The following is a 13923-nucleotide window of genomic DNA, read 5'->3' on the forward strand; positions in this document are numbered from 1 at the left end:
CCTGCTTTATTCCACAGAAGGATTTATAAAAGTTTATAAGGAAAGTATTGGAAAATTATTCCCCTTTATAAAAAAACAACACTGAAATGGGTTGTTAGACACATTCTTTTCAGGGTAATAGACAAAGCAACATAACGCATTTTTGCTATATTATCTCAGCAATTAGTCTGCTATTATATTCTCCTCCTCTAGATAATGAATAAAAGACTCAGAATGCCAGAAAAGAAGCACAGATCAAGAAAATTCTATTTCATTAGAGACAAGAATAAATACTGAAAAATGGGTTTCCACTACAGATGTAAGAAAAGTGTCCTCATGCCGTCTGTCTGTCTGAGGCAGCTCAAACTGAATAGGGGAATGTAGGGGATAAAAATTTTTGCAATTCACAAAAAACCTTGTGAATGGTAAAAGCCTGCTTTATTCCAAAGAAGGATTTATATGAGTTTTCATGAAAAATATTGGAAAATGATTCCCCTTAAAAAAAAAAAAAACACTGAAATGGGTTGTTACATAATTCTATTGAAATGGTCTAGTCATGTTTCTGCTTAGGGGAAAACTTAAATGGGCTTGATACTTATTAATATAATTTTTAAAAATCTAAACCCAAGATCTGAATAGCTAATTTCCATTATACAGACCAACCTTTTCTGGGTATGTTAACACTTCAGGACTTTCAGCCTCAGGTCCTAGAAGATAACATTATATGTTTTCATTACAGTTTTATCAAAGCAGTAAAACATACTGTCTCACTCAGCATTTCTTAATCACATAACTTGAAATGATTTCCTCAGACATGCATGAGATATATCAAATATTTTATAAATGTTATACCAATTTATTAAAAGTATCATGTTAGCAATAAAGTTGTGAAATTCTTCCATTCCTTAAGAAATATTTCACATGAAACAAGGTAAAAGTATAATGATTTGGAATTAGTAGAATTAAAAACCACCCTCTCTGCTCCCCTGGTGGCTCAGTGATTAAGAATCTGCCGGCCCATGCAGGAGACACGGGTTTGATCCCTGGTTTGGGAAGAGCCCACGGGCAGTGGAGCAACTAAGCCCATGTGCCCCAACTACCGAGTCTGTACGCCACAGCTACTAAAGCCGCAAGCCCAGACCACGCTCCTCAACAAACAAGAAGCTGGAGCACCCCAACAAAGAATAGCCCCCAAGCCACCACAAAAAGCCCACGGACAGCACCAGAGACCTAGGGCAGCCAAAAACAGAAATAAGTAAGACTATTAGAAACAATAAAAAAAAATGAAAACCTCTCTACTTTGGCAGAGTCCTTCTAAGTATCTGCAACCACATGAGGAAAAATCATATCTACTTTCTCAGTGTCATCATCTTCTCCATTATATGTAATAGAATTTAAATGAATTAATGTAGTTGAGTTAAGCATAAAAAGGAACATTCATGTAAGGGCCAAAAGGAATCAGGAAATGTCCTAAATGTACATGTATTAAAAATCTTTATTTCTTAAAATCATTAAAATTTTTTACACATTTTGCTGCAGTTCTTTTTTCATATATAGAAAGAGACTATACTGCTAACATTTTTTGAGTACATGAACTCATGGTTTTTTTCACAAACTTATTTCCATAAACCAAAATCATTGTTCTTTTTTTTCTTCAACTAATTTGCCACAGGTTGGACAGTGGGAGCACAACTGATCTAGCTCTTTATCCTTTTAGCATTGCCCCCAGACACCCTTGAAAACATTTTTATTCTCCACTAATGGTAAGATGGTTCAGACCTATCCTATATTCAAGCTCCAGATCAGCTATCCTTTTAGGATCCCTGGTTTACTTGGCATTTGTACACCCATAGCATCCATATGCCTGGCACTCAGCAGGCTCAATACATATTTGCTAAAATAATGAATAAATAATATTACAGACCAAAATCCAGGCACTAGGAGTACCTAGTTGAGAGTTGGTGCTGGGCTTAAGTCGCAATTCTACTGTTACAGTGGCAACAAAACAGGAGAGGGCAGAAATTTTAAAACTTGACTTTTCAATTTCAATTATCATGTCCTTGTTCCTTTTCTTATAACACAAGGTTTCAATGACCACTAAGAATTTTTACTACACTGTCATACAACATACTTAGGAGACACTCCAAACAGAAAGACAGCCATCCTCTAATTCAGCTGAAATCAAGCAAATGGCCTGCTATGAACAGAGAAAACACTGTTTTTAAATTTGAGCCCCCGAGTTGCAAGTCAAAAGAGCAGACACATGGAGGAGCAAGTACTGACTGCACCTGAGCTGCTTCTCACATGAGCAGCTTCAAGCAGCACGATCCAAGGTCAACAGCAACCCTGATTTCATATATAAAAGTGTATGGCAGCAATCACAGGAGACCAGCCTCGTTGTAAATAAATCCATACCTAACTAAGGCTTCTATTTTTATGCAAAGACAAATTCACTTTATATGACTCTACCCATAAAAGCATACCTAGACTACTTCGGTGGTTCAGTGAAAGTTCAGCTTCGGGAAATGATACCGTGAACACTGGATGACTTTTTGTAAACCTCAGGGAAAAAAAAAATCAATCAATTAATAAATAAATACAAAATTTTAAGTAGGAAAAAAACTCTTACTATTTCTCATTCAGATACAATTTAAATTTCTTTTTAATTTAAAGGAATTTCAATTAGGTTTTGTCTTTGCTCCATCTTTCTAGTTATTTTACAGTTACTACCAATTTATTAACATGCAAATTTCCAATGGCTTCAAAATTGGAGAGAGCCAGAATATTAAGGAATGAACTTCAGGAATGTAAATAAGCTAAACTACACTTAGATCTGAAAGTAACTTTGGAGATGATTGTCTACCAAATACAGGGGTGGGGTGAGAGAGAGAAATTTGTCCTAATTCATGTAGCATAGCTATTTAAATGCTCAAATACATTTAAAGCCTGTGATTATAGTTTAAGATGTAAGTGAAAGTAATGAGAAAATTCTCAGACATTATTCACCTTACTAGTATTTCATAGCAAAAGAAAAAGGGTAGGAAATGCTGAAGGGAAGAGATTACAAGCAAAATAAAGGTCATGCTTAATCTACAATTTTGATCATCTACCCTGGGATAATTAAAATTTGATTAAAGAAAAGCAATCAGTAAACTATTTTTTTCTCAGTCTAATTTACTATACAAATGCAATCAAGATATCTTCCTTAAAAAAAATAAAAACTGCTTGTTTCAGTTGTTTTAAGAACAGTTTTCATGCACCAGGCATAGCTGCTTGAATCCTAAGCAAGAATAATAAATTGAACATTCTCTCCTGTCTAAAAAATAGAAGCAATCAATACAAGCTATCTTGAAAATGAAACTGCTCATACAGAATAATTTCCATGAGGCAAAAAGAAAAAAATGCCAATTTTTTTCCTAAAACATGATTATGAGTACAAGCTGATAAAACAAAATCATAGTCTCAATCTACAACAGGATTTTTTCCCCTTAATTATAAAAGAGAATTTTGAAATTAGAGCAAACTTTCAACTAAGTTATTAAAAAACTTATTTATATTAAACATAGTTATTTATATTAGGCAAGACTGCAAACAACATACATGTCCAATAAGAGAAAAATGATTATATGAATTATAGTATAATAAGTTATACAATGAAATAATGAGGCCATTAATGAATGTTTTTAAAACTATTAAAGATGTGAAATAGTAATTATGATAAACTACTACTTAAAAATTTAAAAACAAGAGGAATTCCCTGGTGGCCCAGTGGTCAGGAATCTTAGGCTTCCACTGCAGGGGGCAGGGGCTTGATATCTGGTCTAAGAACTAAGACTCTGCAAGCTGTATGGTGAGGCCAAAGAAAGAAAAAAAGAAAAAAAACAAACAGGAAACAAAACTATCTGCAGATGAATCCCAACTTGGTTGAAAACATGAACAAAACAAAAATATATAGAAAGCCTGAAATAAAATGTTCCAAAATGTTAACAATGGTTCTCTCCAGGCAGTGAGATTATAGATGCTGTATTAGTCTTTTCTTTTTCCAATTCTGAAGATGAACTTATATTGCTGATATATTCAGTAAAAGGGTGATTCTCAAACTTTTGGTCCTTAGACTCCTCTATAATCTTAAAAATTAGTGATGAACTCAAGGAGTTTTTATTTATGTGGCTTATATTTATTTGTATTTACATGTTAAAAATTAAGACGGAGAAAAAATGTTAAATAATCATTAATTTAAAAATAACAGCAATAATCTAATAAATTAATATATTTTATTAAAATTACTGTATTGTCCAAAATGAAAAAAAGTTAGTGAGAAAGTTTCACATTTTTTAAATCTCTTTAATATTCAGCTTAATGGAAGACAGCTGCCATCTGAACTGCTACAACATATTCAATCTTTTGCCATATATTTTTTTATTTGAAGTATATTACAAAAGTCTGGCCTCACACAGACATGCAGTTGGCAAAGGAAGGAGTATTTTAGTAGCCTTTTTGGATAATTGTGCATATTCTTTTTAGATGACACACCAAAACTCCAGAAGCAATCATTTCCTTAAAAATTACTGGAAATGTGAAAACTGAAACAAAACCAATCAACTTTTGTATTGGTCTGTCATGCACTTTGAACGGATCTTTCACTTGTCTGTGGATGATGTTGTGGTATCATGCATTGGTCTTCCAGAAAATACTCATGTGTTAAGTTATGCAGATCTTCCCTATATTGATACATTTTATTATAAAAATTTCAAAAAAGGTCACCTTCATAAATATTTTCACCAATCTTACCAGAAAGTTCAAGAAAATATCTGCCATTTACTTGAGTAAATAATCAGTTTGTCATTCCTTCAAGTTAAAAAAAGTAAACCAAGTTTTTTGGTTGTTTTTTTTTTTACAAATCTTATAACTCAAACAAGTGCTCTTACGACAACTATCACACTTTAAACAGAAGTATAAAAAGATATATATTCAAGGTAGAAATTTAATAAAACAAACAACTTTTCTGCTTCATCAAATGCACTAAGTAAAACTGGCCTTTTTTTTTCTTTTTTAACTTCAAGTACATGGCCGGGAAAAACACAGGACTACAAGTACAATTTGGTGCCCCTGCCCTGATTCCTACTCAGGCTCCATCATTCTATCCACTATTTGCTTTAGCACTCTAAGTGCAAATGTCAACACCATGACATAAGCAAATAAGGTGTTGGCATTATTATGAAGATAGTTTTGACCTCACAGACCCTCTGGAAAGTCTCAGGGACTCCCAGGGGTCCACAAGCCATGCTTGGTTTTTTTTAAAAAAATTTAAAGGACAAGGTCTCTTTAAATATAATAGTTCTATGAAGTCTAATTTCAATAAGTTCTACAAATTCTTCCTTCATGCTATGCTATAAATTTGCTTTTTAAATAATCTTAAGTCAGAGAATTAACTTAACCTTATTCAATTTTCCTCATGAAATAAAACTTCTCTAGAATGTTCATAAAATGACATATTTATGCTGCTAAAGGGACAATCATTTAAAAACATACAATAACTCTAAAATTCTTAAGAAAAAGGCTTATTTTAAAACGATTTTTTAAAATCTACAATAATTCAAAAATCATTATACTTACTGTAACAAAGCTCCATTTTGTTCCATTTCATCCTGACGTTGCTAGAAAGAAAAAATGTTTATTTTCAACTGAGGAATGCTAAGCTAATGCAACAACTAAAAAACTTAACATTTAATATAATTCTTGTGTTATTATTTCTTAGATTCTTTTTTATTGTGGCAAAATATACGTAAGATTTACCATTTTGACCATTTAAAAGGTACAGTCCTTTGACATTATGTACAGCCCCACTGATGCACAATCATCACCTCCGTTTCAAGCACTTTTTCATCTTCCCTCACTGGAACTCCGTATCTAAATAACTTTCCATTTACCCTTCTCCCAAACCTTGGCATCCGTGCTTCTCCTTTCTGTCTCTCTGAATGTGACTAAGTGCCTCATACGAAAGGAATCATGTAATACTTGTCCTCTTGTGACTGGCTCATAATAATATTACTTATTATGATGTCTTCAAGGTTCATCCATGTTGTAACAAGTATCAGTATTGTGTTCCTTTCTCAGGCCGAGTAATATTCCATTGTTCATATGTGCCTCATTTTATTTATCTACTCATCTATCAATGGACACTTGGATTGCTTCCATGTTTTGGCTACTGTGAACAATGCTTCTATGAGTGTGGGTGGACAAATACATTTTCATGTCCCTGCTTTCATTTATTTTGGGTATATACCCAGAAGAGGAGTTTTTAAGTCATATGGTAATTCTATGTTTAAGTTTTTGAGGAATCACCATACCACATTTCACAGCTGCTGCACCATTCTACATTCCTCCCAGCAGCAATGGGCAAGAATTCCAATTTTTCCACATTGTCGTCAATACTTGTTACTTTATTTTACTAATAGCCATCCTAACGCATGTGAGATGGAATCTCCTCATGGTTTTGACATGCATTTCCCTAATGGTTAAAATATCTAGTATCTTCTCATGTGTTTATTCGCCATTTGTACATCTCTCTCTCTCTTTCAGCTGCACTACACGGTTTGTGGAACCTTAGTTCCTGGACCAAGGGTAGAATCGAAGCCTAGCAATGAGAGCCCCAAGTTCTAACCACTGGACCACCAGGGGATTCCCTGTATCTTCTTTACTGAAATATCTATTTATGTCCATTGCCCATTTTTTAGTCAGGTAGTTAACTGCAGCTATGCGTTTCCATATAGTCTGTGCATCAATCTCTAATCAGATTTATGATTTACATATATCAACAAGTTCTCCCTTTCTTCAAGTTACCTTTTCACTCTGTTCACAGTGCCCTTTGATGCACATAGGTTTTTAATTTTCATGAAGTCCAGCTTACCTATTTTTTATTTGGTTGCTTACGCTTTTGTATGCATGTAATCACTGCCAAAGAGAATGTCATGATACTTTCTCCCTGTAGTTTCTGCTACGAGTTTTACGGGTTTGGCCCTTATGTTTAGCTTTTGTCTTAATTTTTTTAATAAAGAATTTGTGGAACTTAGGTAAAGAGAAAGGGAGTGTTCCTTCTTCTTATTTCTAGTTTTCTCCTTTTCTTAGTTCATTAACCCATAATGGTTCTGATGAGACATTCTTGTCAGGTTCTGAGTTCTATATTTCTCCTGAGGGCCAAAAATCATACAATTTCTGTGTCACAGTGTTAAATACTTAATGGATTCTACTCAATTCTCAAGTCATGCCCAAAAAGCTGAAGCTGTTGTGTCCCTTTCAAATAAGCTAAAATGCTCAGGTAAAATGCTTCCATTTTAAGATTTCACAGCACACTGGCTTTCATCGCTTTAAAAGAAATCCTTACCTTAAATATCTTATTAGAATCAAAGAAAATCTTTAGAAAAAGATCTCTCTTTGGGGGTCCTCTACATTTGTTTCTATGATCAATAATAAAGCTTTCTGAAAATAAAGCCATTAGCCTGAACTTCCAAACTACTTTTGATCACTGACAGTCATAATAATAAGAAAACACAAAGTAATGTGAGAACTTCAGTGTTCTCCAATTAGTGAAAGTGAAAGTCACTCAGCTGTGTCCAACTCTTTGCAACCCCATGGACTATACAGTCCATGGAATTCTCCAGGCCAGAATACCGGAGTGGATAGCCTTTCTCTTCTCCAGGGGATCTTCCCAACCCAGGGATCGAACCCAGGTCTCCTGCATTGCAGGCAGATTCTTTACCAGCTGAGTTACCAGGGAAGCCCTCTCCAATTAATGTTCACTCTTATTTATTGATAGTGCATCCTTACACTGCTCAAGGTTATTACATTGGTTCCACACATACATACTTCCTAAGCAGACTTTACAGAAAGCTCAGAGACCCACAGCAAAGAAGGAATTTTAAGAAGTAAACTTAGAAAGTCCCAAGGATTAATCAAACAGTTCAGTTCAGTCACTCAGTCATGTCCAACTCTTTGTGACCCCATGGACTGCAGCATGCCAGGCTTCCCTGTCCATCACCACATCCCAAAGCTTGCTCAAATTCATGTTCATTGAGTCAGTGATGACATCTAACCATCTCATCCTCTGTTGTCCCCTTCTCTTCCTGTCTTCAATTTTTCCCAGCATCAGGGTCTAATTAAACATGGTATACTTAGATACTTGGCTTCCCAGGTGGCTCACTGGTAAAGAAACCACCTACCAATGCAGGAGACGTGGGTTTGATCCCTGGTTTGGGAAGAGTCCCTGGAGGAGGAAATGGCAACTCATTCCAGTATTCTTGCCTAAAGAATCCCATGAACAGAGGAGCCTCGTGGGCTACAGTCCATGGGGTCACAAAGAGTCGGACATGACTGAGCAGGCACATGTGCACACACACACACACACACACACACACACACATTTATATATTCACTAGGTAATTTCTTTTTTTTTTTTTATCACAAGAAACCATCAGTTTTATTAACATGTAATATCACACAAAGTCAGAATAAAACCTTTTCCAATCCACTGTGTAACTGATTAAATACAGATTACAAGCATAAACAATGATATCCATTTCTCTGATACAATGATCTCAGAACTGTGATTTCTACAGTTACAAAGTGGAGGCTAATCATTTACAAATGAAACAAGATGTACACTAATTACATGACTTTTCTGAGAAGGGTTTCCATACATTTCTAGGGTATCAGAGGTATCTTTATTTGAAACATGTTCAAATATGTTTCATGACATCTGTTGATATTATAAAGATACAACATGAATGACTAACACCTCCATTTAAATGTTCAGTGTACATGCTACATCACTGTGTCCTTAATCTCCTAATGGAGAATAAATATAAATTGATTTCTCTCTAGGATAGAAGGCCTTGTCTCATCTTTGAGTAGCAATCATCAAAAACATAACTTTGCATACACACTAAAAATGAAGCATAGCAGCATGGAGTAATTTGAGTGTTGAATAACATATCTTGGTTTTCAAATAATCACAAATCATGTCAATATAAACAAAGATACATTGCTAATAATTGTCCATTTCTAAATACCAACCCTTCATCTTGTGATCCATACTAACATATCAATTTTCTATCTGTTTTAACTATGGATTACTATCTACAATACTTCTCCTGAAGAGAACTTCAGAAGACAGTATTGATGAAATGCTTTCTAGTGTGTGGGCTCCCCTGATAGCTCAGTTGGTAAAGAATCTGCCTCCCACTCCAGTATTCTGGCCTGGAGAATTCCATGGACACAGTCCATGAGGTTGCAAAGAGTTGGACACGACTGAGCAACTTTCACTTTTTCTAGTGTGCAATTTCTGGTATTTATTTAGATTTAATTTTCATTAAATACTTTTCTACATTGTTTTATGTCATTTCTTATCTTTCTTAAATAAATGGTCCTGTATTTTCTGAAGTGTATGTTTAGGACAAACCTCTTCCATCACTTATTTTATTACTAGAGCTTCTCTCTAGTACGTGCTTTCTGATGTTTAGTAAGGTGAGAGCTCTGATTAAAGTCTTTGCCACTTTCCTTACATTTATAAGGTTTTTCTTCCAGTATGAATTCTCTGATGTTGAGTAAGATGTGAGTTCTTGATAAAGGCTTTTCCACATTCTTTACATTTGTAAGGTTTCTCTCCAGTATGAATTCGCTGGTGTTGAATAAGACTTGAGTGGTGACCGAAGGCTTTTCCGCATTCTTCATATTTATAAGGTTTCTCTCCAGTATGAATTATCTGATGGTAAGTAACACCTGAGTGCTTGCTAAAGTCTTTGCCACAATCCTTACATTTATAAGGCCTCTCCCCAGTATGAATTCGTGGGTGTTAAGAGTTGAGTTCTGACTAAAGGATTTCCCACATTCTGTACATTTATAAGGTTTCTCTCCAGTATGAATTCTCTGATGGTAAGTAAGACCTGAGCACTGGTTAAATTCTTTGCCACAATCCTTACATTTATAAGGCTTCTCTCCAGTATGAATTTTCTGATGGTAAGTGAGACCTGAGCACTGGTTAAATTCTTTGCCACAATCCTTACATTTATAAGGCTTCTCTCCAGTATGAATTCTCTGGTGTTGAGTAAGATTTGACTTCTGATTAAAGGCTTTGCCACACTTCATACATTTGTGTGATTTCTGCTGCATATGAATTATCTGATGTTGAGTAAGACATGAGCTACAAGGAAACACTTTGCCACATTCTTTACATTTGTTTGGTTTCTCCCTAGCATAACTTGCTGATGCAGACTGAAATGTGAACACCTAAAAATGGCTTTGCCACTTTCCTTACCTTTGTAAGGTTTCTGCTCTGTATGGATTCGCTGATATTGAGTAAGCTTTGAGTTCTGATTAAAGGCTTTGCCACACTTTGTACATTTATAATGCTTCTCCCCAGTATGAATTTGCTGATGTTGACTAAGATTTGAGCAAGACATAAATGCTTTTCCACATTCCTTACATTCATAAGGTTTCTTGCCATTGTGGATTTGCCAATCTTGACTAAGCTTTGAATTCTGATTAGAGGCATTGCCACACTCTGTACCTTTGAGAGGTTTCCATCCTGAATGAATTTTCCTGTGTCTACTTAGACTGGATGAGTTAGTAAAGGCTTTCTCACATTTCTTACACTTGTAACTTTTCTGTGGATCCTGAATATTCTGTTGAGTAAGATTTGAAGACTGATTAGAAATATCAATATATTCACAATTATAAGTCTTCTCTCCTGTATGTGTACTCTTCTTGAGTGGAAGACCTGATGTTTCATAAAAGATATTCCTACATGTACTATTTTTAGAATCCTTGTCTGAAGATTGAGGTCCCTGATGTTTCATAGGGTTAGAGTCTTGTTCAGTTTTAGACCCAGTTTCATTGCATGAATAGCTTCTCACTCCATCGTAAATCTTATTGCAATTATTGGGGGTAGAGCTCTTACTTAAGGCCTGACTCGTTTTATTACATGTGAGAAGTTGTTCCATATTAACCATATCATGATGTGTATTGAACAATGATGGTGGGATTAACTCTTTTCCATTATTATCAACATTACACATTTTGGAACAGAGAGAACCTGTCTGTTGGTGGAAGAATAATGACCCCTTGCTCACAGATCCCTCAAGTTGATTATATTGTGAGTTTTCCCCATCATTTGTAAATTTCTCCTTTTCAGATGTGGTTGAATGTATGTGTAATCAAAGCCTGTGTTCAGAGTGGTTTGAATGAGTATTTGCAGTAGAGACTGGATAACTTTCCAGATTTTCCACATTTCCCTTCAGAGAAAGTGTATGTTTCAAAAAGTGATTTAAGCCTTTGCTTGAAAAGATACACTTCTCTGCAGATGTTGATCACTGAAATGGGTGTTTTCCCCAATTTGACTCACATTGCTCATTTCTTTTGGCAGTAATGTCTGCATTATGTGAAACCATCTCAGTTCCTTTATGTCCATATAAACATCTTCTAGGTCTTTCACAGACCCCCGTATATTCCTGGTCTTTCATTAAATGTTCATTTCCAAGGTGAGCTCTTTCATATGTTCCTAGGTTTGTCTTTTGGATTAAATTTTCTAACCTTGGATTCTTTGACATCAAAGCATGGGTGTTGTGAGAAGACACAGCTGGAAAATCCCATGGATGGAGGAGCTTAGCAGGCTGCAGTTCATGGGGTCGCTAAGAGTCGGATACGACTGAAAGATCTCACATTCACTTTTCACTTTCATGCATTGGAGAAGGAAATGGCGACCCACTCCACTGTTCTTGACTGGAGAATCCCAGGGTCGGGGGAGCCTGGTGGGCTTCTGTCTATGGGGTCGCACAGAGTCAGACACAACTGAAGCGACTTAGCAGCAGCAGCAGCAGCAGTAGCATTAGATGTTTCAACCTGTGTACATGGCTGGCATCTCCAGTCTCCTTACATCCCAGGGATTCTTCATATGCTCCAGAAAGGTGATCAGGTCTGGCTTAGAGACCACAAGACCCAAGGAGGCCAGATTTCTGTAGTTCTCTAACATCACGTCCCTATACAGTTCCCGCAGACCGAGGTCCAGGCATTCCCACTCCTCTTGAGTGAAGTCTAAGGCCACATCCTGGAACGTCAGCCATCCTTTTTGCAACCCCAGGGCCTGTAGCCTGCCAGGCTTCTCTGTTCATGGGATTCTCAAGGCACGAATCCTGGAGCGGGTAGCTATTCCCTGCTTCAGGGAATCAGTGCCTCCCCGTGTTCATCTCTCACAAAGTGAATGTATTCAACATTGAAAGTCACTATTTCATGCTGAGAATTCATCATGCTCTATAGCCGGGATACAGACAATGGAGAAAAGGCTCTGGGACATCAGGGAGACGCAACCTGAACAGCTGGTTTTCACTGAGAAGCTGCCATTTCCTCCTCTTCTTCCTCCTGCTCTGCGTCTTCTCTGGGAATGTTACATCCCAAACTCACATCTGCATGTTGAGAAAATACCTTCAAAGGCATCCATGCAGCTGTTTAACCTGCAACTGCTGCAGGGAAAGAGAAGAAAAAGTTTTCCTCTTTCCCTCCCACTTTTCTGAGCTCCTTTTCGACTTTCTGTGTTCCCAATCTGTAGTGGGGAATCAAGACTAACCTGATAATGCTAATCACATCCTGGTGCTCTACACTATTTGCAGATCGTCCCACTAGGTAATTTCTGAGTCTTCACAAAGCAATTCATTCAAGTATCTATAACACCCACTTATCTTACTAGAGGACCAGTGAATTTTCCTGTTGAGGGCTAATTATTCCTTTGCTCCTACCCACATAAGGAAAATGCAAAAGATAAGAGAGCAAGTAAGAAGGAAGTTTGTCCCTGACTGCTGATTTTTTCCCTCTTCCATAGGCAGAAATACTCCTCAAGCGATAATGCCTCAGAATATAATGGGTGCTGGAACTGTTCATTTGTTGATTATCAAAGTATAAGGATACACTCAATCCATTCTTTCTTAAGAGGTACAAATTGCTATCTGTGCTGTTGATACATGTGACATTTTCCCCCTGCCCCTTCCAGGTAATTCAAGTGCAGACATTAAAAAAAAAAAAAAAAAAAACCTGTTGGGGGTAGGGTGTGAGAGGTGAAAGAAGGTTTAATTTGTATTAACTACGAGTACGTGAAAAAGGAACAAGTCTGTTTATATATCCTCAACCAAAAAACAATATTCTACTATCTGAGATTTTCAACTGAATAATGGATTACTGGGAGAGAAATGGGAGCCTGGCCAACTAGGTCAGCCTGATCAACCTTGGCTCTTCATAAGGCATGAGATGCCTGTCCTCAAACTATCCTCACATTCCATAGAACGGAATACACATTCCTTCAGTGTGTTAGTGATCTTGATGAATTATTGATAACATTTGCTTAAAATACCTTTCTTTCACACTGAAGTAGTGAAATTTGGTTATCTATACAGATACTTTTTTTATTATTTTAAAATACCCACATGATTGTCTTTTAGACTGTTTGATTTGGATATATGGTACCATCTTTTATTGCTTCTGAGTTATGAAATGATAAAATGGTCATTTTAAACTGCACTACGCGTGCATGCTAAGTCACTTCAGTTGTATCAGACTCTGTGCGACCCTATGGATTATAGCCCTCCAGGCTCCTCTGTCCATGGGATTCTCCAGGCAAGAATACTGGAGTGGGTTGCCATGCCTTCCTCCAGGGGATATTCCCAACCCAGGGATCGAACCCACATCTCTTATGTCTCCTGCACAGGCAGATTCTTTACCACTAGCCTTACCTGGGAAGCCCTAAACTCCACTGAACAGTATCTAAATACAACTTAAACACAAAGTAATTTAAACACTGGATGAAAACTGTCTTTACTCTGGCTGAGTTAGGAGACAAGGCCCTGGTTTCATCCTATTTCTTTCCAAAATAATCCTAAGCAATTGCAACTCTGGGCAGAGACA

At 36.5% G+C, this 13923-nt stretch overlaps 1 protein-coding gene and 1 pseudogene across 1 annotated transcript in view; both read right to left on the minus strand.

The window, feature by feature from the left end:
* Positions 1 to 13923, minus strand: part of ANKRD31 (ankyrin repeat domain 31) — a 128583-nt gene that overhangs the window by 95744 nt on the left and 18916 nt on the right. Inside the window, exons 5-7 of the mRNA XM_020880914.2 lie at positions 5596 to 5636; positions 2463 to 2539; positions 643 to 686 (exon numbers count right to left, since the gene is read on the minus strand). Coding sequence (XP_020736573.2) covers positions 643 to 686; positions 2463 to 2539; positions 5596 to 5636 — 162 coding nt within the window. The remainder of the gene's footprint in view (positions 1 to 642; positions 687 to 2462; positions 2540 to 5595; positions 5637 to 13923) is intronic.
* Positions 8613 to 12440, minus strand: LOC139035463 (zinc finger protein 724-like; annotated as a pseudogene).

This window comes from Odocoileus virginianus, chromosome 6 (assembly GCF_023699985.2).
Source record: "Odocoileus virginianus isolate 20LAN1187 ecotype Illinois chromosome 6, Ovbor_1.2, whole genome shotgun sequence".
In the NCBI taxonomy this organism is placed as follows: Eukaryota; Metazoa; Chordata; class Mammalia; order Artiodactyla; family Cervidae; genus Odocoileus; species Odocoileus virginianus.